This window comes from Suncus etruscus, chromosome 4 (assembly GCF_024139225.1).
Source record: "Suncus etruscus isolate mSunEtr1 chromosome 4, mSunEtr1.pri.cur, whole genome shotgun sequence".
Taxonomy (NCBI): Eukaryota; Metazoa; Chordata; class Mammalia; order Eulipotyphla; family Soricidae; genus Suncus; species Suncus etruscus.
Window position 1 is genome coordinate 16,228,452 of NC_064851.1, and position 25,202 is coordinate 16,253,653.

At 45.6% G+C, this 25,202-nt stretch overlaps 1 protein-coding gene across 1 annotated transcript in view; it reads right to left on the reverse strand.

Annotated features, from left to right (window-relative positions):
- Positions 1 to 13,084: 13,084 nt before the first annotated feature.
- Positions 13,085 to 25,202, reverse strand: part of MFAP5 (microfibril associated protein 5) — a 43,534-nt gene continuing 31,416 nt past the window's right edge. The window contains exons 4-10 of the mRNA XM_049772512.1: positions 22,423 to 22,470; positions 22,070 to 22,102; positions 21,055 to 21,090; positions 17,963 to 17,992; positions 16,860 to 16,950; positions 16,334 to 16,407; positions 13,085 to 13,197 (exon numbers count right to left, since the gene is read on the reverse strand). Coding sequence (XP_049628469.1) covers positions 13,085 to 13,197; positions 16,334 to 16,407; positions 16,860 to 16,950; positions 17,963 to 17,992; positions 21,055 to 21,090; positions 22,070 to 22,102; positions 22,423 to 22,470 — 425 coding nt within the window. The remainder of the gene's footprint in view (positions 13,198 to 16,333; positions 16,408 to 16,859; positions 16,951 to 17,962; positions 17,993 to 21,054; positions 21,091 to 22,069; positions 22,103 to 22,422; positions 22,471 to 25,202) is intronic.

Genomic DNA, 25,202 nt, shown 5'->3' on the forward strand with positions numbered 1-25,202 from the left:
ATGCAATTGATAGTTTTGTTTAGGGCTTTGTTTTTGGAGGGGTGGGGAGTTTGAAACCACAGCCAGAAGTCTCAGAGCTGCCTCCTGGCTCTACACTCAGGAATGAATCACTACTGGTATGAGGCCATATGGGATGTCTGGAATTGAATCTGGCCTTGCCTGAAGTTAACCCAGTTTCCATTTCAGCAAGCTTCCTGCATATGTGGTACCATTTCTTCATTTGTCTCTTTAGGGCGTTGAAGAGACTTTAGAACAAAAAGACTTTTTGGTGCATTTCATCCTTTGCAGCTTTTTCCTCAGCACCAACCACTATATGCTGCCCTCCCTCCTCCTGTCACCTCCCCCTTCCCAATCACCAGGTGTGGCCCTCGGGAAAACACCATTTATATTTAAATGATTTACAATAGAAAACAAAAGTCATTACTGAGCATGGGAATTTCTCACTCTCTTGTAGACGATGCTCACTTTTGGCCAATCCATTTACATAGCTTCATGTTAGTGTTCCAAAGAAATTTCAGTCTTACAGGTGTAACATAAATTTGAGGGATTAGGCCATCAGGGGCACAGCTTTTATCTTTAATTTGGGGAGAGGGTACAACCAGCAGTGCTCAGGGTTTACCCCTGGTTCTGTGCCCAGGTATCACTCCTGGGGTGTTTGGGAAACCATATGGTGTCAGGATTGAACCTGGGATCTAACCTGGGTTGGCAAGTGCCCTATCTATTGTATTAGCTCTCCAACCCCTCAACATTTATTCTTGTTTTTTTGTTTTTGTTTTTGTTTTTTTTTTTTTTTTTTTGTTTTTTTTTGGGCCACACCCAGCGGTGCTCAGGGGTTACTCCTGGCTATCTGCTTAGAAATAGCTCCTGGCAGACACGGGGGACCATATGGGACACCGGGATTCAAACCAACCACCTATGGTCCTGGATCAGCTGCTTGCAAGGCAAACGCCGCTGTGCAATCTCTCCAGGCCCTCAACATTTATTCTTTATGTTTTTTTGTTTGTTTGTGAACTCAGAAATCATTTCTAGTTGGCTTGGGGGACGATATGGGATGTCAGGGTTGAATCGGGGTGTGCCAGCCACAGGCTAGGCAAGCATCTTACCATCTGTATCTCTCCTGCCTTTCTGCATCTCAGTCCTATGTTTTTGTTTGTTTTTTGTTTTTGTTTTATTTTGTTTTGTTTTTGTTTTTGTTTTTTTTTTTGCTTTTTGGGACACACTCTGTGACATCAGGGGCTACTCCTGGCTATGCGCCCAGAAATCACTCCTGGCTTAGGGGACCATATGGGATGCCGGGGAATCGAAACAAGGTCCATCCTAGGTTAGGGCATGTAAGGCAAACACCCTACCGCTTACACCACCGTTCCTGCCCCCATAGTACTCCTTTTTTTTGGTCACACCTAGCAATGCTCAGGGTTACTCCTGGCTCTTCAAGACTCAGCAAGCACTCCTGGCAGTGCTCAGGGAACAACTGGGATGTTTGGTTGGACCCCAGTCAGCCATCTGCAAGACAAACAAATATCCTACCTGCTGTACTATCTCTCGGGCTCCTATCTTATTCTTCTTTATAGGACAGTTAATCAGGGACAAAATGTGTAAGAAATGATTTCTATAGTTCTCTTTAGTGGACATGGATGCTGAGTAAACCATCCCAAACAGTGGTGTATCCTACCTCCTGAGGTGTTTTTTTTTGGGGGGTGTGGGGGAGGCACACCCATTTGACGCTCAGGTGTTACTTCTGGCTATGCACTCAGAAATCGCTGCTGTCTTGGGGGGACCATATGGGACACCGGGGGATGAACCAAGGTTTGTCATAGGCTAGTATTTGCAAGGCAGATGCCTTACCTCTAGTGTCACCACTCCAGCCCCCCTTCCTGAGTTTGGATCCCAGACCTTGTATCAGGATTTCACAGGAGGAAGAGAATCAATAGATTCATACCATCTCAAGCTTCAGGTATAGTCTGGTGGAGACCTTGTGGAAGTTATTAAGTTTATTAGTAGAAAACAGGATTCCTGACAGAAGTTGAAACAAAGTCAATTCCTTTCAAATATGGGACAGGATGGCCATACTGATAGCACAGCAGATAGCACACTTGCCTTGCATGCAGCTGATCTGAGTTCTATCCCTAGCACCCGATCCCTAACATCCCTGAGCACTGTCAGGAGTGATTCCTGAGTGCATGGCCCGGAGTAAACTCTGAGCACTGCTGGCTGTGACCCTAAAACAAAGCAAACGTAAAAACAACAGCTGGGAAGAACTCTCCCAGAATAGTAATTCTGATATCCTATTCAGCTACTGTGTCTGAATGAAAAGGCCTGGGATCGGTGGTATTTGCTCACAAAAGCATGGGCTAGGCCCTATATGCTTCAGAAAGACATGGGTTAGGTGGTATGTGTTTCACAATACATTTTGTCTTGGCTTCAGGTGGCAGGGACAATTAGAGCCAAGGCAAGACTCTGGAGCTGTGTTTTATTAAGCAACTATGACTTACTCAATTTGATTTGAGAGATGGCTCAAAAAAAAACAATGATAATAGATCTTTGCTTATTATGTGTGCATGCATGCCTGTGTGCGTGCGTGCGTGCGTGTGTGTGTGTGTGTGTGTGTGTGTGTGTGTGTGTGTGTGAGTGTGTGTGTGTGTGTATCACCTGAAGTGTTCATGTCTTACCCCCAGCTCTGCACTTAGTCATTCCTGGTACTGGTCGGGTACTGGTAGTAGGGGACCATATGCCGTGCTAGAGATTAAACCCGAGTTAGCCATGTGCAAGGCAAGTGCCTTATCCATCTCTGACTCATTGAATTGATGTTATCCCTATTTCATAGAGATTTCTGGCAGAAGACTTTATAATAAAATCACGGATCAAGTAGCCTGCATTACTGGCTGGCTAGAAGATAAGCTATGAGAAGGGCACAGTTGTCTTTTTTTTTTTTTTTTTTTTGGTTTTTGGGCCACACCCGGTAACGCTCAGGGGTTACTCCTGGCTATGCGCTCAGAAGTCACTCCTGGCTTGGGGGACCATATGGGACACCGGGGGATCGAACCGCTGTCCGTTCAAGGCTAGCGCAGGCAAGGCAGGCACCTTACCTTTAGCGCCACCGCCCGGCCCCAAGGGCACAGTTGTCTTAATATTAGCGAACAGTAATTTCTTTTTGGGTTTTGGGTCACACCCCGCGGTGCTCAGGGGTCACTCCTGGCTCTGCTCAGAAATCCACCCCTGGCAGGCACAGGGGATTATATGGAATGCCAGTAATCAAATCACCATCAGTCCTGGCTCAGCTGTGTGCAAGGCAAATGCCCTACTGCTGTGCTATCTCTCTGGCCACATGAACAGTAATTTTTCTAAAACCTGTCTTTCCAGGGCAGCATGCAGCAGCTTTAAAATGCTACTTTATTTAATTTGTGTGGGGCCCACACCCTGCAGTGTTCAGGGTTTAACTCCTGGTACTACATTCAGGAAATCATTCCTGACAGTACTTGGAGGGAGACAAGGTGGGATGGTGGGGATGGAATTTAGGTTGTCAACATAGATCCATTGTACTATGGTTCTGGCCCTGAGATACTTCCCTTAATCTTGGAGATTTTTTTTTTTTTTTTTTTTTTTGGTTTTTGGGCCACACCCTGTGACGCTCAGGGGTTACTCCTGGCTACGCGCTCAGAAGTTGCTCCTGGCTTCTTGGGGGACCATATGGGACGCCGGGGGATCGAACCGCGGTCCGTCCTAGGCTAGCGCAGGCGAGGCAGGCACCTTACCTCCAGCGCCACCGCCCGGCCCCAATCTTGGAGATTTGCAATTATCAGTGATATGAAGAAAAAAAAACTTGCTGGGGTTTTATTCAGCTTCCACCCCCCCCCCTTTTAAGTTATTTTCCTTACTCATGATTTTCTCTACTGATCAACTTCTCTTGAAAAACCACAGCATAACTGGCTTAGTTTTATTCTTAACCAAATATGCATCAGAAAATCAACCTCTGGACATCTGGATGCCAGTCTTGTGACTTTTCATGTTGAGATGCACAGGTTTGGCAGAGTTTGACTAGGTCCACAGTGTGGGCCAGAGAGGCCCCGTGCCTTGGGAATTCTGGGGTACATTCCTGTGTCTGAGAGTCAAGGTGCTCCCACAATGACTCTCCAGTGGCTATTTGTGGAAACCAGGTAGTTTGTTCAATATGATACTGGGTTGTTTTTTAAAGAGCCTAAAAAGGAGTTTGTGTGGGTACCTGTGGTTTTTGGAGTGCTTCAACTTCTGCATTTCCCAAAGTTTGTTTTTCTCACTTTGCGACCACCAGTCATGGTATTGTTTTTCTCTGAGGGTGGGAATGAAGGACAGTCAGAAATTACTCACTTAACCTCTGCTACAGCTGCCTCAGACTCAGTGAGGTCGAACACTAAACATACATTCATCAAAAGCCTCAGTAGAACCTTTGAGTAAAGGACTAAAGAAAAATCATCATTTCTGAAGAGAATTTATTGTTGTTGTTTGTTTTGAGGGCCACATCTACTAGTGCTCTGGGGTTACTACTGACTCTGCATTTAGGTTTTATTCCTGACAATGCTTGGGGACCATATGGAATTCTGAGTATAAAACTGACAAGAAAAATAAACTACTGGGAAATTTCGAGGGGCTTTTGGGAGAGGTATACCCAGTACCTTCACAGGGCGTAGTCCTCTGCAGTCATGGTTCACTCCTGGTGAGGTTCAGGGGACTACATGACATGCCAAGGATTGAATCCAGCTAGGTTGACTGTGCAAGGCAGGTGACTAACCCACTGTACTATCTCTCTGGCCCTTATGATAGAAAAATTAACTAAAGATGCTTTGTGGGGACTGAAGTGATAGTACAATGGTAGAGTGTTTACCTTGCACATGTCCAATCAGGATGGACCTGTGTTCAATCCCCGGCATCCCATATGGTCCCCCAAACCTGTGAGGAGCGAATTCTGAGCTCAGATCCAGGAGAAATCTCTGAGCACCACTCGGTGTAGGCCCTCCACATCAAAAGCTAAAAACAACAACAACATAAAGATGCTTTTGGCTCATGCGCACATGAGAAACTATAAGGGAGCAGGGAAAAGTAGCTTCTTAGGTTTTGGTTTTGGTTTTCATTTTTGGGCCATACCTGGCGACACTCAGGGATAACCCTGACTCTGTACTCAGGTACTCAGTACTCAGGTACTGAGGGGACCATATGGGATGCCAGGGAGATCAAACCCAGTTTGGCCATGCACAAGGCAAACAACTCTACCAGCTGTATTCTGGCTCTGGCCCGGGAAAGTTAGTCTTTGTAAATAAGCCCAAAAAGACTTGAATTGTCTCCACTGCTGGTTTAAGTCTATTGCATGGCAGCATGGTTCCTAGTTTGTGCTCACTATAAACAAACTAATTAGTGCTATTATCTAGTCTGTAGTGTGTGTAGATCTTTATTCATCCACCAGGTAGTGGCTATTAGCCCAGTTTTTAGATCATGAATACTGAGGCTCAATTCAAACTACCATTTTCAGGATAGTTAAGGACAGAGTGAAAAAAAAAAAAAAGACTCAGCACCTTGCCCATTATATGGGAAATACTCTATTGTGTTGTTTCTTTCTTTCTTCCTTCCTTCCTTCCTTCCTTCCTTCCTTCCTTCCTTCCTTCCTTCCTTCCTTCCTTCCTTCCTTCCTTCCTTCTTTCCTTCTTTCCTTCCTTCCTTCCTTCCTTCCTTTTTTCCTTCCTTCCTTCCTTTCTTTCTTTTTAAATTTTTGGGCCGAACCCAGTGTGCTCAGGGGTTATTCCTTGCTCTGTGCTCAGGAATCACTCCTGGCAGGCTCAGGGTACCATATGGTTTACCCAGGTTTGAACCCCTTTTGGCTGCATGCAAGGCAAGCCGCTCCCAGTGCTGTCGCTCTGGCCCAAGGACAACTTGTGAAAGTCAAGTTTTCCCTATGGACAAGTGAGCTTGGATAGTGTCCATGATGAGTGATTCATAGATGGGCCTCAGAGCCTTTGAGCTCATGTATTTGTCATTTTCAAATTTGATATAAACCCGAGGAGCTAAAAATCCAACTAATGATTGCTCAAGAGTAGAAGGCAGGATGGGGTTTTCTTTTGGGGTGTTTAGAAACAAATAAAGGTAAGAGGCTGCAGAGGCACTGTAGTGCTTCCCTTGCATACGGCCAACCTGGGTTTGATCTCTAGCATGCCATCCCCTGAGCACCTTTAGCAATAATTCCTGAGTAATTCCAGTGGAGTATGGGATGCCCAAAATAAAATAAAGCCCAGAGCAATTGTGCAGTGGGAGAATGCTTTGAATGTGGCTGATCCTGGTGCCCCCACCAAGAGTGATCTCTGAGCACAGCCAGGTGCGGCTGAAGGGCGTTTGCCTTGCATGCAGATGGATGGTGATTTGAATCCTGGCATCCCATACAGTCCCCTGAGCCTGCCAGGGGTGATTTCTTAGCTCAGAGCCAGGAGTAACCCCTGAGTGCTGCGGGTGTGACCCAAAAACAAACAAACAAAAATTGTAAGATAAACGTTTTTATTATGTGTACCAGGGCCAGAGAGATGGTACAACGAGTAAAACACTTGCCTTGTATGTGGCTGACCCAGGATGGATTATTGGTACTGCATCTAGTTCCGAGGCTGACTAAAAGTAAACCCTGAGCAGAGTTAGATATATAATAACATCCCAGAGCTCTGCCCAGTGTGGCCTCAAATTATAATAATGTATTCCATAAACTGTTCGACACTGTGATAGGATAAGGGAGAGAAAAAACCCATCAGAGACAGGATGGTGGTGTGGGGCACTTGCCTTGCACTCAGCCAACCCAGGTTCAATCCCCAGCATCCCATATGGTCCATCGAGCACCAATAGGAGTATTAACCCCCAAGCATAGCTGGGTATGGCCAGAAAAGTGTTAAAAGATCATAATCTGGGGCCGGGCGGTGGCGCTAAAGGTAAGGTGCCTGCCTTGCCTGCGCTAGCCTAGGACGGACAGAGGTTCGATCCCCCGGCGTCCCATATGGTCCCCCAAGCCAGGAGTGACTTCTGAGCGCATAGCCAGGAGTAACCCCTGAGCGTCACCGGGTGTGGCCCAAAAACCAAAAAAAAAAAAAAAAAAAAAAAGATCATAATCTTGGGTTAGGGAAATTAGGCCAATTGAAGGGAAAAAATGTCCATTATCATCTATTAAAAAAAGGTTTGAAGTGAAATGAAGCTTGATTTGTCAACAGGAAGCTATGGCTTCTGCACCTCTATTTATATAAATACTTGCTTTTTCCAGCTTGGGGTCTGCCCAGAAATTGTCGTCTGACTGCTACTTCTGATTCTGGTTGAGTGGTTGTTTTTTGTTTTCTGTTTTTTTTTTTTAATCAGCAAAAAGATCTCACCACCTGTTCCTCTCTTTACCACAGAGAAGCTCAACAAATCACTTTCTCTGGTGTGTGGTTGTTTCTTGAAAAATGTGCATGCAGGCATGTGCGTTTTCAGTGGTGTGTGCTGTTTTTTAGCTCAACCTTTGCCTCCTGGAGTCAAGAAAACTCCAAAGACATTTCATGTCTTCAGTACTTCAAGTGTACCTGCTACTTCAGATCTCTCAGGACCTCTGTGGAAGGTTCCTTGTTGAGTACCATCATGCCATGTTTTCCCTTCCTCCAAGCACTGTGAAAATTCCCATCTTCTCATGTCAGCTCTCTCCTAGCCTGTAACTCCATCCTTCCACCTTCCTCCTCTAGCTTTGTTTTTGCTCTCAGATTGCTCTCTTGCTGCTTACTTGCACCTTCTCCCAGGTAGACTGATTTGTTTCAGGCTCAAACCGTAGCCCAGACCCACTATAGTCGGGGAGGGTGGAGCTTGTGGCTGGTAACTGCTAGAGCTCCTTGGAATTGATTTTTAGTAAGGTTAGAAGTAGGGTTGCCAGCTGGGGTTTGCACCATCTGCCTGTGAGTCAAAAAAACACCTCGAGAAAGTGGACGCAGAACTCTTACAGAGTAATGTATGTGTGTGCACCCTCGACTTTCCAGATTTGGTTCATTCAGGGAGAGAGAAGAGAGTGAAAGGGGAATCCAAACCGGAACCTCAAGGACCTTAGCAGTGGGCAAAGGGAAAACAAGCAGAGGTGAAAAGAATTTGGCAAGTAATAAGGAAAGAACACCCAGGGTAGGAAGCTAGACCAGAACATATCTCTAGAAACTGACTTGGAATCTTCCTGACTTGCTTTTGTGTACATTTGTGTCTGTATCAATCTGGTGTGTCTGGACTGGCCTGCAGGGTTCAGAGGCTAGTCCAGATTCACTGCTCACTCCTGCCAGGGCCTTGGAATGGAGCTCAGACTTCTTTTATTTTATTTTATTTTATTTTTGGTTTTTGGGCCACACCCGGCGATGCTCAGGGGTTACTCCTGGCTGTCTGCTCAGAAATAGCTCCTGGCAGGCACGGGGGACCATATGGGACACCGGGATTCGAACCAACCACCTTTGGTCCTGGATCGGCTGCTTGCAAGGCAAACACCGCTGTGTTATCTCTCCGGGCCCCTCTTTTATTTTTTTAAACTTTATGTATTTATTTATTTATTTATTTTTGTGGGGGGTTCATACCCGGCAGCACTCAGGGGCTACTCCTGGCTCTATGCTCAGGAATCACCCCCGGCAGGTTTGGGGGACCATATGGGATGCCAGGATTCGAATCACCATCCTTCTGCATGCAAGGCAAATGCCTTACCACTGTGCTATCTCTCTGGCCGCTTTATTTATTTATTTATTTGTTTATTAATAAATTGATTGATTTGTTTCTGGTCTACACCCAGTGGCACTCAGGGATTACTCCTGGCTCTGCATTCAGAAATCGCCCCGGCAGGCTGGAGGACCACATAGGGTGATGGGTACCCAACTGGGTTCTTCCCTGGTCAGCTGCATGCAAGGCAAATGCCCCACCACTGTGCTATCTTTCCAGCCCCACTCTTTTATTTTTTTGAAATCACACTCAGCAGTGCTGGGGTTACTTTCTGGCTCTTCAAGCAACTGGCAGCCTTGTGGGATCCTATGGATTCTATGGATGCTGGGGATTGAACAGTTGGCAGTGTGCATGGCAAACATCCTACCCACTATGCTATTGCTCCAGTCCTAGTTTGTAAAACCTTTTTTTTTTGGGGGGGGGGGTCACACCCGGCCAGCACTCAGGGGTTGATTACTCCTGGATCTACACTCAGAAATCACTCCTGGTAAGCCCAGGGGACCATATGGGATGCCGGGATTCTAACAAATGACCTTCTGCATGCAAGGCAAATGACTTACCTCCATGCTATCTCTCTGGCCCCACTATCCTCAAATTTTAAGTAGGGAAGAATTTCTTTTTTTTTTTTTCTGGGAAGGGGTAGAGGGTAAAGGAGAATTGGGTCACATCTGGCGGTACTCAGACTTACTCCTGGCTCTGCACTCAGGAATTACTCCTGGGAAGCTGAGGAATCCAACAGCCCTGGTCGGCTGCCTTCAAGGCAAGCTTCTTATCCACTGTGCTATAATCACTCTGGTCCTGAATTTTGTTTTGTTTTTGGACCTCCCTGGCAGTCCTTAGGGGTTTCTCTTGGCTCTGCACTTAGGAATGACTCCTGGCAGGGCTCAGAGAACCATATTGAGTTTGAGAGATCAAACCTAGGCTGGCTGTGTGCAGGGCAAGTGCTCTCCCCCCCCCCCCCCCACCATACTGTTCTATCTCCTCTGCTCCAGAAGAACTCTTTAGGATTGAAGGGTAATCTGGAATGCCAAAAACACAGGCATCTGATTCTGGCGAATGTGAAAATCAAACCTGAAACATCACTTCTCCAGGTCTTAATAATGCAGAATGAAAAAGACATTTTCAGGTGGATGGAGTTGGTTGGAGAATCTTTGATGCAGTGGGGGCATGGTGGAACAGAGAAATTGGAGTTTCAGTTTTTCCATTTGCAGTGGTGAATAAAAGCATGTATTCAGAGAGAAAAAGAAATAGCTAGACCAGCCAGTCTCTTCCAAAAAAGGAAATGTGTTTGTGTTGGGAAGTTCCTTGGAAAAGGTCTCATTTGCAATATATACAGTCGAAGGAGAAGCAGTGCCTTTGGGTGGTGGGAATTAATCAATGTGCTGTAAGAAGGGGCAAGTTCAAGAACAGATTTTTGTTTGTTTGTTTGTTTGGTTGGTTGGTTGGTTAGTTGATTTTTGGTCACACCCGTTGACGCTCAGGGGTTACTCCTGGCTCTACACTCAGAAGTCGCTCCTGGCTTGGGGGACCATATGGGACGCCTGGGAATAGAACCACGGTCCGTCCTAGGCTAGCGCTGGCAAGGCGTGCCGGCCCTGTTTTTTGGGGGGATTTTTGGCCACACCCTGTGATTCTCAGTGGTTACTCCTGGCTATGCACTCCAAAATCACTCCTGGTTTGGGGAACCACATGGGACACCAGGGGATCGAACCGTGGTCTGCCCTAGGTTAGTGCTTGCATTGCTGATGTCCTACCGTTTGTGCCACTGCTCTGGCCCTCAAGAATAGATTCTTTTTTGTTTGTTTTTTGGGTCACAGGGGCGGCGCTCAGGGGCCACTCCTGGCTCTACGCTCAGAAATCACTCCTGACAGGCTCAGGGGACCATATGGGATTTCAGGATTCGAAACACTGTCCTTCTGCATGCAAGGCAAATGCCTTACCTCCATGCTATCTCTCCGGCCCCAAGAATAGATTCTTTTTTTTTTTTCTTTCTTTCTTTTTGGTTTTTGGGTCACACCCAGCAATGCTCAGGGGTTACTCCTGGCTCTATGCTCAGAAATCACTCCTGGTAGCTTGGGGACCATATGGGATGCCGGGATTCAAACCACCGTCCTTCTGCTTGCAAGGTCTTACTTCCATGCTATCTCTCTAGCGCCAAGAATAGATTCTACAAGTGCTTCTTCAGTCTTTCTATTTATCAGATTTCTCCACACTGGCTACCATGTATATTTATAACTTTACATATTTACTTCCTTCTAGAAGCAGTGAAGCAGAGATTCCATGCCTGGGTTTTTTTTTTTTCCTAGCATTTCTCTTTAAGTGTGCAAATCCTATTACATTAATTGCTTCTAAACAGCAAGAGCTTGATCTTCATTTGGGCAGATCCTACCCCACCCCCCAGCAATATGAAAAAACTCTTAACCCTTCAGAATCTTCTAGCCCTGAAATATGTAGCTTGTGTCAAAGTCCCCAAGTTCCTGTTTGAATTTCATTGGCTTCTTAAGAAAATTGTTGTTATTCAGAGGAAAGAATGCATCGACCCATAAGCTTGTTAACACTGGGATCTGGGTTCTATTTATCTGGTGTGTTGCTTTTCCTTTTTTTTTTTTGTTTTTGTTTTTGTTTTTTGTTTTTGGGCCACACCCGGCAGCTCTCAGGGGTGACTCCTGGCTCTCTGCTCAGTTTTATGTTATTCTCAAAATGAATTTAGAGCTGGGGAGATTGTACAGAGACTGAGGCATATCGATGCCTCCACCGTGTGGTCCCTTGAACATAGATGGGTGCAGCTCCTACATCTGCAGGGTAGCCTGGGGCAGCGACAGGGCTTTATTAGTATCATAGCCTCAATCCTGACATTGATCTGAAGGCCTAATTAACCAAGAAACAGCATGCCTCCTAGACACTGCTTGGGGATTCTTTCTCCAATATTAAAGTTTTTGTTTTTATTTTTGAGCCACAACCAATGGTGTTCAGGGTTTACTTTTAGTTCTGTGCCCAAGGATTGCTCCTGGCATTGCTGGGGTACCAGAAGCAGGGCCAGCCTGGTCTGTGGCTATATTATCTCCCCAGTCTGAAGTTTTGAGTAATGGTCATACCAGGGCCTGACAGAGGCTCAGGAAGAGAATGTGGGCTTTTGTAGATTGTATTTCTTTGACTCTTTTCTAGAAATCATTCTACCTGCCTATTGAGTTAGTTCCTATCTGACTATGGGGGTCAGTGCCTATGGGGGTGAGCTTCCTAAATCAGGTTTTCCTGAATTCATTTGCATAGTAATCTCAGTGGTTAGCATGGAAGAAATACCATCAACTCAAGGAAATTTAATAATTCAATTTAATTAATAATTAATTAAATTAATAATTCAATTTAATTTAATAATTCAATTTAATAATCCTATTTGGATGAAGGGAGATATTTGGGGCTTGGTGGTCACATCCACTGGTACATGGAAGTTATACTGTATAAAGGAGAGGTGCTCACGGGACCATGACCAGCAGTGTGCAAGGAAAACACCTTAACCTTTGGTTAGCTCTTGTATTATCTCCCCCTGTTTATTACTTGTAGTGACAGTTTAGTCGTCTTTGTACCTTAAAGGAGTAAGTATAATTTGCTAATTTGAGGGGTTTGGGGCCTCACTTGACTGACCTTAGTTATGACTTACTCCTTGCTCTGCTCAGGAGTCATTCATGGTGGAAGAGAGTATACGCAGTGCCAGGGATGGAGCCTAACTCAGCTGTGTTAACTCTAGAGCCCAAGACTTGCCTTTTGATCCTACTTGGAAAAGTGAACGTAGACTTAAGCTCCTGTCTGGTATTCTCCTCGCTAGCCAACTTTGGTCTCTTGAGTTTAGTAGAAAATATTTTGGTTCTTTATAGATTACCAAGAGGACTGCCCCGTCTAACACTTGTTTAGCTCTGGATGGAGAATTTTCTAGGACTACAAAAAGGATGGTCCTCATAAAAAGGGAGCAGACAGGCAGATGTTCAGAAAGTCCAGTCAACATGAAGAAGAAAAGAAAAATCAGTCTAGTGAAACATCTGGCCAAGAGAGACAAGATGCTTCTTTCAGCCTAGAATCCATGCAAACAGACTCAAGAGTAAATAGCACCTAAAATTTATTCTCTTGAAATGGTAAGTGAAGTGTTTGCAAATAAGCCACATGGTTGCCCTTTATCTATTAAGTCCAGGGTACCAGGTAACAGCAAAATTAAGCAATAGACTTTGTTATCAGTCTGGGCCAAAAGTCAAGGAATAGAGGCAAAAGCAAGACAGGGCAAAGAACTAGTAATGGCTACAGTTTGGCTGATGTTGTTTGGAAAAGCAGGAGGTGGCTACTTATTCTCTTCCTCCCACCCATACCACTTTCCTTTCCTCTTCTGGGATCACAAGCCACCAGGTCTCTGCAAGTCCACATCTTCACAGGGAGGCAGTCGGAAGTAGTTGGAGCGACGGAGTCTTCTGGGTGGGAGACCAGCCATCTGGCGGCAGATTTCATCTACGAGTCAGACCAGGAAGGATGAGAATGCGGGGGAATAGCAAGAACTTAATTTTTGTTTTTTTTTTGTTTGTTTGTTTGTTTTGGTTTTTGGGTTACACCTGGCAGTGCTCAGGGATTACTCCTGGCTCTATGCTCAGAAATCGCTCCTGGCAGACTCGGGGGACCATATGGGATGCTGGGATTCGAACCACCGACCTTCCGCATGCAAGGCAAACACATTATCTCCATGCTATCTCTCCGGCCCCAGGACTTAGGTTTAAAAAAAAAAACTATATTCTTTTTTCTTTCTTTTTCTAAGGCCATACATGGTGGTGCTGGGGATAGAACCTTTGCATGCCTTCCACATGCAAAGACAAAGGCATAGCATGCTCTTTGTCCTTTGTCCTCTTAGCCCTGCCAAGGAGTTAAAGGAGACAGGAGTGTGAGGCCGAGGAGAGATCAGATTTCTGTGCCATTGATCATTTACTAGAAAGTTTCTTATTTCTTCTGAGCCTACTGTAAATAGCATTAAAAATACCTGCCTCAACAGACGAGGGAAACCCATGAAATAATGTATGCAAAGTGCCTAGCATAGAACAGGAGATAGAATTGTGGGGATGATGCTTGCCTTACATACAGCAAACCTGGGAGCAATCTGCTGTACCTCATATGGTCCCCTGGACCCCACCACAAGAAATCCCATGGTGCAGAACCAAGAGTAAACCCTGAATATACTCACAGCTGGGTATATCCCCTATTCCCAAACTCCTTAAAAATGCTTTGCACATGTCATCAATAGAAGCTTCTTTTACAGCGATTTCTACCAATATTTTTTTTGGGTGGGGTGGAGGGATCGGGCCAGACCTGGCAGTGCTCAGGGTTACTTCTGTCTCTGCACTCAGGAATTACTCCTGGAGTGCTCAGCAGACCATATAGGATGCTGGGGATTGAACCTGGGTCACTTGCATGCAACTGTGCTACCCACTATCTACCCACTCTTGCTCTGGGCCCATCTAACTCTTTTTTTTTTGGGGGGGGGGGTTACACCCAGCAGCACTCAGGAATTACTCCTGGCTCTCTGCTAAGAAATCACTCCTGGCAGGCCCAGAGAGATAGCACAGTGGCTTTTGCCTTGCAAGCAGCCGATCCAGGACCAAAGGTGGTTGGTTCGAATCCTGGTGTCCCATATGGTCCCCCCATGCCTGCCAGGAGCTATTCCTGAGCAGACAGCCAGGAGTAACCCCTGAGCACCACCGGGTGTGGCCCATAAACCAAAAAGAAAAAAAGAAAGAAAGAAATCGCTCCTGGCAGGCTCAGAGGACCATATGGGATGCTGGGATTCAAACCACTGTCCTTCTGCATGCAAGGCAAATGCCCTACTTCCATGCTATCTCTCTGCCCTCACCCTAACTCTTTTATCCAGGGCATATTCAATACCAAAAAAGAAAAAGAAGAAGAAGAATTAGGGGCCTGCGAGATAGCATGGAGGTAAGGCGTTTGCCTTCCATGCAGAAGGACGGTGGTTCGAGTTCCGGCATCCCATATGGTCCCCCCCATGCCTGCCAGGGGCGATTTCTGAGCATAGAGCCAGGAGTGACTCCTGAGAGCTGCAAGGTGTGACTCAAAAAATAAAAATAAATAAAAATAAAAAGAATTATAAAAGAGATTCCTTCTTTCAATCTAGAATTCAGTGTTTGCACTGTGCCAAGATCTGACTTGAGGACAATCCACATGACAATTAACAAGTACCTCGAGTCCAAATATTCATATTCACTCTCAAGGTGCTTCCCTTGCAGGTGGCTTGTCCAGAGTCCAGGGGGGCAAGCCCCCAGTTTCCTTCTGCAAAGTTCACTACAGGTTTGACTCAGGACTCAGCGCCAGGCGGGCTCTGAGTCAGAAGTGGCTGCTCATGTGGTACCCTCAGCAGCCACAGTCAGTACTCGGGGCTGGCCCTGGGGAAGGTGCAAAGTGTTTTTTTACCCCAGCACCACTCGAAGGATACATGAACACACACGGGGGTGGGGGTGGGGACCCTGTTTCTCTACCTTCCTCTAGGGACGCAATTTCACAGTAAGCCATGTAAATGTTGGGTTCCTGGAAGGGTGGTTGAGTGGAACTGGTGGGACATTTCAGAACAGAGCACATTACAATCTGTATATGTTTCTAGGTCCTATCCAAGCATTACTAGCTGTGGATAATGGGCCCAGAGAAAATAGCATAGTGGCGTTTGCCTTGCAAGCAGCTGATCCAGGACCAAAGGTGGTTGGTTCGAATCCCGGTGTCCCATATGGTCCCCCCGTGCCTGCCAGGAGCTATCCCTGAGCACCTCTGGGTGTGACCCAAAAAACAACACAAAAAAAGGTAGTTAAGAGGGTCTGGAGTGATAGCACAACAGGTAGGATGTTTGCTTTTGCTGACCTGAACTGGGTTTGACCTGGTTTGAGCCTCCACATCCCATATGGTTCCTGTATCGGATTTGCCAGAAGTGATTCCTGAGCATAGAGTCAGGAGTAAACCCTAAACATCACCAGTTATAAATAACCAAAAAAAAAAAAAAAGGGACTGGAGAAAAAGCCCAGCGGTAGGGCATTTGCTTTACATGTGGCCAACCCGGGAGGGACTCAGTTTGATTCCTGACATCCTATATGGGCCCCCAGCCTGCTAGGGGTGATTTCTGAGTGCAGAGCCAAGAGTAACCCCTGAGGTTACTCCAAAATCAAACAATAAAGGGAGCTATGTGCATACATATCTATGTGCATATGCTGTGCATCTGTGTATACATATCTGTATAAGTGTGAGTGTTTATGTTCCTGTGTAATTGTGTGTGTCTATTGTAGTGAATGTTTGGTTTTTGTAGAGATTAAAAACTGCTGCTGACTAGTCTATCATTATGACTGAACTGATAGACTGTCTAGAACCTGAGATTTGGCAGGGCCTCCAGAAATTTCTGTTTATGCAAAGGAGATTTTGGTCCAGTTGGGAAACAATGGGGTACTTTTCCTTGGATTATTTTTGTAAGCCATCTATATTGTTTTCTTCAGAATATTTATCTGGGGTGACTTGTTGATACAAGTGAAGGGGGATCCTTGGGCCAGAGCTTGCGTTTCTGGTCAATCAATCCCCTGCCCTGCTCCAAGTACAGACCTCACCTCACCTTTCATAGCCTCATGCTCTTTGCAGACAAGTCGAGAGCAGATTTCCTTGTTAATGATGTACATGCGGCGCAAACTGCCAGAAAAACATTGAAACATTTAGGAAAGAGACAGAAGAAAACCTCTGGGAAAGAAGTAGGCTGGGATTGTCTTCTTACTTCCTCATGCCCTGTCCCCAGCCTTTTGTTCTGTTTTGTTAAGATCGAAACCCAGGTCTCACAACCCAGGCTCTAACCACTGTGCTACATCCAAGGTCCTTGCCTCGGGATGGACTGAATGGTATTATTATTAATCCAGCTTCTGATGATTCCTCATGTATACTCTGTCCCCATGCGCCGCCCCACCTTCTGCATCAAGCCTAAGTGAGCCAAGTTCTTCCTCTGGCTTTTCCTTCTGGCATGTCTGTTGAATAAGGAATCACAGGGCACTTCTGTTACCCCGGAGAATGGAATTCCAGTTCTGTTCTGCAGTGTCAGATCCAGAGACAGCAGCCTGGAGGGTATGTGCAGACTGTTCCAGGGTCCTTACCTGGTGAAGCATAACTCAGGGTGGATGCACTGTTTGACAGGCCGATGCACAGAGTAAAGTCTTGTGCAAGCGAATTTCTCATCCCGGCAATCTGTGGAAGTCCAAGACAAAAAAGAAAAACTAGAGAAGCATAATACAAGGCAAAGGCACCTCAGAAGAGAGGGGGAGATGGGACCTGGGGCTGGTTAAGGGCATCCCCCAGGACTCTTAGAGGCCCTGCCATTGAAAACCTCCATTCTGATTTTTTTTTTTTTTTTTTTTTTTTTGGTTTTTGGGCCACACCCTGTGACGCTCAGGGGTTACTCCTGGCTATGCGCTCAGAAGTTGCTCCTGGCTTCTTGGGGGACCATATGGGACGCCGGGGGATCGAACCGCGGTCCGTCCTAGGCTAGCGCAGGCAAGGCAGGCACCTTACCTCCAGCGCCACCGCCCGGCTGATTTTTTTTTTTTTGTTTTTGGGTCACACCTAGTGGTGCTCAGGGGTTTTACTCCTGGCTCTGTGCTCAGAAATCGCCCTTGGTGGTGCTCAGGGGTTTTACTCCTGGCTCTGTGCTCAGAAATCGCCCCTGGCAGACACAGGGACCATATGGGATGCTGGGATTTGAACCACCCTTCTGTCCTGGATTGGCTTCGTGCAAGGCAAATGCCCTATCACTGTGATATCTCTCCAGCCCCTCCATTCTAATTTTTTCTTTTTCTTTTTCTTTTTCTTTTTTTTTTTTTTTTTTGTGGTTTTTGGGTCACACCCGGCAGTGCTCAGGGGTTATTCCTGGCTCCATGCTCAGAAATTGCTCCTGGCAGGCACGGGGGACCATATGGGATGCCGGGATTCGAACCGATGACCTCCTGCATGAAAGGCAAACGCCTTACCTCCATGCTATCTCTCCGGCCCCAATTTTTTATTTTTCATCCACACCTGTTAGTTCTCTTGGCTCTGCATTCAGGATTCACTCCTGACAGTGCTCAGAGGGCCATAAAGAGTGCCAGAGGTTGAATCTGGATTGGCTGCTTGCAAGGCAAAAGCCCTACCCTCTCATCAATCTCTCGCTCCCTTAAGAAATGAAATAAAAAGTTTCAGAGAAGACATACAAGGGACATCTTACCTCCCGTGGCATTTCTGTCATTGAGTGAGGCTGGAAGAGAGAAAAACTGCTCAGGCATGTTTTGATCCAGAAGTCACTCCTTCCATCTTTGTGCCGTCTCACTGTCTCACTTAAAACCCATGCAAGGCGCCATTAGATTGGAAACAAATTCAAAACTTTTGTTTGTTTGTGTTTGGGGCCACACCTAGCTGACCTTACTCCTGGTTCTGTATTCAGGGATCAACCCTGGAAAGTCATTGGGAACCATATAAGGTGCCATGAATCAAACCTGGGTTGGCTACATGCAAGACAAGTGCCTTATCCACTACACTATGTTTCTGGCCCCATGTGCTTATAATTTTTAACCTGTTCTACTATTTTGGCCCCACAACATTGATGAGAAATCTGAATTTGTTTCTCTTGGAGAATTGAGATCTCCATTCTACTATATCTCATTGGGGTTGGCAAGGAGCAGAATTAGTGGGACACATAAAGAAAAGAGCCCCTTGCCCAGATAGGAAAGATTATGCTGCAAAAGTATTTCCTCACAACTGAGCATTTCTTTGCCAATTATAGGCATCATTAGAGATTCTTGGATAATGTTGCTGGTTACAAAATTGTGAAGGGCATAGTCAGAAACTTGAGCGCCGGGCAAACAAGACAAGAAATAAGCTGAGTGTTAGAAACAAGGTTAATGGTGGAGATTTATCCATGAGAACATCATCAAAAGAATTTCTAGTAGACAGGATGTGATAGGAACAAAGCTTGAATTGCTTCTTATGGCCATGGTTTCCATGACTGGTTGATGTGCTGAAAATTCTCTTCTACTTCTAGCCCAAATCTTTCTATTAAGATCCAAATGTATCAAATCATTGTATATTCCAGGGAATAGTTATTGGGTGGAAGAGTGGGTAGATTTTTCACATCCACTGTATCTCACATTGCTTTGTCTTGCCCCAGAGCAAGTGAATGGTGCCATCATGCACACATCATCCACCCAACAAACACTCTTCTCCCTGGGAACTCATCTTTTTTTCTTGCTACCTCTACCTTGTTTAGATCATTACTACCAGCACTACCACCAGTAGCAGCCGCATCCCCACTCCTTTTTTGTGATAATAGAGAGAGATGGTGTCACACACTTGGTTTTGATCTGAGGAATCCCAATAGCAGCACTACCAAGATTATATTTGGTGTGAGGCTATGATAGGAACACTCTGAGTCACATCCCCAGGTCCTAGACCTGGTCTTTTTTGGTTTGTTTTGGGGCCTCACCTGGTTCTGTGCTCAGTGATGATCCTGGCAGCACTCAGAGGACAAACCATGTGAGATGATGCGGATCGAATTCGGGTTGGTCCTCCCTACTGTAATATCTGACCAGTCACTAAAGCATTTTGTTTGCTTGTTTTGTTTTGGGGCCACACCTGGCAGTACTATTGGACCTGCACTCATAATAACGCCTGGTGGTGCTCAAATGGGACCACTCAAGATAGAAGCCAGGTTGTCCAATTGCTTTGGCCCCCAATAAAGCATTTCTTTTTTGTTTTGTTTTGATTTTGAGCCACACCCGGCGACACTCCCTGGCAGCTTGGGAGACATATGGGATGTCGGGAATCAAATGCAAGTCCGTCCTGGGTTGGCCGCGTGCAAGGCTCTACTGCTGTGCTATCTCTCCAGCCCCAACCAATAAGCATTTCTTTTTTTTTTTTTTCCAATAAGCATTTCTTAACCACCACTATGGAACATAGTTCCAGAATCTAAGTCTAGCATGGTTTTTCTTGCTTGTTCTGATTATAGCACTGGAGAAGACAGAATCAACATATTTTTCCCTTTGGATTTTGGGCCACAGCCTATGACTCTCAGGGGTTACTCATGGCTCTGTGCTCAGAAATCGCTCTGGGCTCAAGGGTCTATATGGGACACTGGGGATCAAACCCAGGTCCATCCTGGGTCAGCGCGTGCAAGGCAAATGCTCTACCACTGTGCAATAGCTCCGGCACCAGGAACTTGTATATGGCAAAGCTGAAGAGCATCATTTTTGTTCACCTTTATATCCCTGACAGCTACTAGGAGGTTTTCAGTAACTATTTATTTAAAATGTTTTTTGGGGGGCTGAAACAGTCTTTGTTTTGTGTGTGTGTGTGTGTGTGTGTGTGTGTGTGTGTGTGTGTGCGTGTGTTGTCTTGTCTTGTATGTGTATGTTATCTTGAACAGCTGTGTTCAAAACTTACTCTGGGCTCTGTACTCAATAATCACTCCTGGTGGTACTCAGGGGTCTGTCTATATGTGGTGCCAGGAAACTTAGGGTGAGTGTTATATAAAGCAAGTGCCCTATTTTCTGTACTATCACCTTGGTACTATCTTGCTAATATATATTTTATATGCCCTACTTGTGTGTGTGTGTGTGTATGTGATGCATGGGTTGAACCAGGACATCATATATACAAATCAAGTGGGGTTTTTTTGTTTGTTTGTTTTGTTTTGTTTTTTTCCTGGTTTTTGGCTCACACCCAGCAGTGCTCAGGGGTTATTCCTGGCTCCAGGCTCAGAAATTGCTCCTGGCAGGCACGGGGGACCATATGGGACACCGGGATTTGAACCGATGACCTCCTGCATGAAGGGCAAACACCTTACCTCCATGCTATCTCTCCGGCCCCAAATCAAGTGTTCTTCCACTGCATAATACCCCACCCCCTGTATTATATTTTATGATTTTTTTTTGGTGATATTGGTGAGGGAGGAGTAGATCACATTCGTGGTGGGTTCAGGAGATCACATGAGGTGCCAAGTATTGAATCCAGCTTGGCCTTGTGCAAGAAAAGAGCCTTTCCCGCTATGCTATCTAGCTCCTTATACTTTTTTCTTTATGATATTTTATATAACAAAACCCACAAGTTCCTGTTTGTTGGGAAAGAAAAGAAAAAGTAAGATGATTAACTTAAATGGAAGTGTCTATCTAATGGCCACAAACTCAATGGAATTTTTTGCAGAATGTACTAATGAGATCATGGTCCTGTGGATCCAGGGTCCTTTTCTAGCTATCCTGCCCTCAAGGGCTCTGGGGAAAGCCCAGAATGGCCCCAGTGGCTCTGGGATCCCAGATCTGAACTCACCCAGTTCATCTGTGGAAGGCTCGATATCAGCCAGAACTGAAAAGGCACAAAACATCATGTGTAAGGAGGACTTGGAATAGGCAAGGGGGGAGGCAGAGTAGAAGTGGATGAGTAGAGGTAGAGAAGGGCATGGTCAGGACCATGGTTGGACTTGTGTATGTCTAAGGGAAGAATTAATCCCAGTAACTGAGTTTGGAGGAAAGACTAGTTGGCCTATTGACATAGTACTGACATTTGGAAATTTTTATTCATGTCTTGCTTTGACTATTAATCCTTTGTGTTTCTCCCCCATAGCCCCCATTTTAAAGGACTGTCATTCTTTATCCCATTGTCACCAAACAATACTCAAACCATTTCTGAATTGACTTTTTTGTTGTTGTTGTTGTTGTTGTTGTTTTTTGGGCCACACCCGGCGATGCTCAGGGGTTACTCCTGGCTCTCTGTTCAGAAATCACTCCTGGCAGGCACGGGGGACCATATTTGAACCACCATTGGTCCTGGGTAAGTGCTTGCAAGGCAAATGCGCTACCACTGTGCTATCTCTCCAGTCCCATTAAACCATTTCTTTCACTCTTTTCCAGAATTAAAACATAATCTATAATCAATGCTATGAATAGTTCCCCAAGATTTATGCCTTTTCTTTAAGGTTTGAAGATTTGGACCATACCCCATAATGCTCAGGGGCTGTTCTTAGGTCTGTGTTGAAGAATGACCCTTGGTGGTGCTCAGGGGTCACCCACATGCAGGCTGTGCTTAATCTCCCTAGTTGAAAAATCATGCTTTTTTTTTTTTTTTGGTTTTTGGTTTTTGGGCCACACCCGTTTGACGCTCAGGGGTTACTCCTGGCTATGCTTTCAGAAGTCGCTCCTGGCTTGGGGGACCATATGGGACGCCGGGGGATCAAACCGTGGTCAGTCTAGGCTAGCGCTCGCAAGGCAGACACCTTACCTCTAGCGCCACCACGCCGGCCCCAAATCATGCCATTCTTAAATGAACCACAGAGAAAACTTTGTACCTGTTTCATCAGTAGCAGGATCATTCACCAGATCTGTAAAGAGGTGCAAGGAATGAAACATGCCCATAGGAAAAGTAGCAGAGGCATAGAAGGGAATGATGATTTGAAAAGAAGACAAGGAAAACCAACCGAACACTGGGTCCGTGGACACTGGGGCAGATGGGAAGGGCTGTCACAGGAAGAAACAGATGAAAAGATGGTTTGTGCTTATTTAGACGTGCCCGTGTAAGACCAATGCTAGAGTTCTGTGGGACTTCAGAGCACCCACCAACCTCCTTGTCTTCACTTTCCTTGGTTTTTATCTTATATCCTTTTCCCCCAATATGAAAGAAAAAAATTTAAAGTTAACTTACTCGGATCTTCTGTGAAAGTTTCTGGAGGCGTTGGAACCTCATCATTGTCTGGGGGGAGCAGAAGGGTAAAGAATCAGAAATCAGAATCTTTGAGTCTTTTTTTTTTTTTTTTTTTTTGGTTTTTGGGCCACACCCGGTAACGCTCAGGGGTTACTCCTGGCTATGCGCTCAGAAGTTGCTCCTGGCTTGGGGGACCATATGGGACGCCAGGGGATCGAACCGCGGTCCGTCCAAGGCCAGCGCAGGCAAGGCAGGCACCTTACCTCTTGCGCCACCGCCCGGCCCCAGAATCTTTGAGTCTTACCTATCCCTCTTTCAGGCTTTCACATCCACCTCTCTGACCCTATTGAGTGAAATAGTCTAGTATGCCCCCACCCAAAACAAACTTGTTCTTGTTTCCAAAGCCTTTTGCTCCATTAACTGAACAATTATTGCCATTTAATATTCCACGACTTTACCTATGTTTTGTCCAGTGGTAGCCCAGACAATCAATTCTCAACCAGTGTCCCCTTTTTGAATTAGACTTTGTGACAGCAGGACTGACATGATTTCATTGTCAATAATACAAATAGCTAATCTGTGTGTGGTGGAAATTTCCTGTTCATATTTATACAGATGCTAAAATTGTACATCCAATAAAAAGTTAAACTTGTTCATAATTACAGTGAATATTTGATGACTCTTTGGCAATACCAGAACATTGGAAGCTTCTATTTGTAATCAATTTCTTTTTTTTTCTTTTTTTTGGGAGGGGGGTTTGGGCCACACCTAGTGATGCTCAGGGGTTACTTCTGGCTATGCACTCAGAAATCACTCCTGGCTCAGGACTATATGAGATGCTGGGGATCGAACCGCAGTCCATACTGGGTCAGCGGCATGCAAGGCAAACGCTCTACCACTGTGCCATCAATTTTCTTTCTTTTTTTTTCCATCATCAATTTACTAATATGCAAGGGGATGCAGTAACTTTCTGATTGGTACTTGGTGAGTAAGGAGAAGGTGGCTGGGAAGGAATAGTGTAATCAACTGCCCTGCAAGCAAAGGCTTGTAGGGAAAATAAAAAGATCTTAAGGTAAAAGCCATTAGGAAAAAATGAAGAAAACTGCTATAAATAACAATCTTTCTTAAAACTGGCATCTCTACTTTAAAACCACAAAGCAGTATTAAAACTTTAGCTCCTGGGGCCGGAGAGATAGCAGGGAGATAAGGCATTTGCCTTTCATGCAGAAGGTCATTGCTTTGAATCCCAGCATCCCATATGGTCCCCTGAGCTTGCCAGGAGCGATTTCTGAGCATGGAGCCAGGAGTAACCCCTGAGTGCAGCTGGGTATGACCCCCCAAACAAAACAAAACAAAACAAAACAACAAAACAAAACTTTAGCTCCTGTTCCATCTGTGAACATTCTCTATATCAGTCAGGTCATAACTTATTTTACCCACTAGGGGTCGGCCAATTCCCATAGCTTGCCTTGATTTTTTTTTTTGAAAACTTGCTTAGATTTAAATCTGGTGAGAATAACATTTACATAAAACAGGTTCTAGTGACTCATTTATTTATTTATTTGAATTGGGGGCAGGCTATGCTCAGGAAGGGAATCCTGGCCTTATACTCAGGGATGATTTCTGGTGCGGCTCATGAGACTATCTATAGTGCCAAGGACTGAATTTAGTGCAAGGCATTCATCTTACCGAATCTGGACACCCTTTTTGTTTTGTTTTGTTTTGTTTTGATTTGATTTTGGGTCACACCCGGCAGTGCTCAGGGGTTACTTCTGGTAGGCTCGGAGACTATATGGGGTGCCAGAATTTGAACCACCATCCTTCTGCATACAAGGCAAATACCCTACCTCCATGCTATCTCTCCAGCCCCTATAAAACACCCTTTAAAAATTTATTTTGTGGGGCCCGGAGAGATAGCACAGCGGCGTTTGCCTTGCAAGCAGCCGATCCAGGACCAAAGGTGGTTGGTTCGAATCCCAGTGTCCCATATGGTCCCCGTGCCTGCCAGGAGCTATTTCTGAGCAGATAGCCAGGAGTAACCCCTGAGCACTGCCGGGTGTGGCCCAAAAACCAAAAAAAAAAAAAAAAAAGATATATTATTTTGCTTGGGCTGGAGCAGTGTACAGTGGTAGGGCATTTGTCTTGCATGCCGCTGACCCAGGATGGACTTCAGTTCAATCCCCGGCATCCCGTATGGTCCCCCAAACCAGGAGCTATTTCTGAGTGTATAACCAGGAGTAACCCCTGAGCGTCACCGGGTGTGGCCCAAACCCCTCCCCCCCAATTTTTTTATTATTTTTTTTGTGGGACCAGAGTGATAGCACAGCGGTAGGATGTTTGCCTTGCCTGTGGTCGACCTGGGACAGATTTCTGGCATCCCACATGGTCCCCTGAGCCTGCCAGGAGAGTTCTGAGCACAGAGCCTGGAGTAACCCCTGAGCACCGGCTGGATGTGGCCCAAAAACCTAAATGTATAAATAAATAAATAAATAAATAAATAAATGTTTTAAAAATTATTTTGTGGGCCGGGTAGGTGGCGCTGGAGGTAAGGTGTCTGCCTTGCAAGCGCTAGCCAAGGAAGGACCTCGGTTCGATCCCCCGGCGTCCCATATGGTCCACCCAAGCCAGGGGCGATTTCTGAGCACATAGCCAGGAGTAACCCCTGAGCGTCAAACGGGTGTGGCCCAAAAACCAAAAAAAAAAAAAAAATTATTTTGTGAGGTTTTTGGCAATCATTGGGTCACTCCCAGCTTTGAGTACTCAGCAGTACTCACGAATCA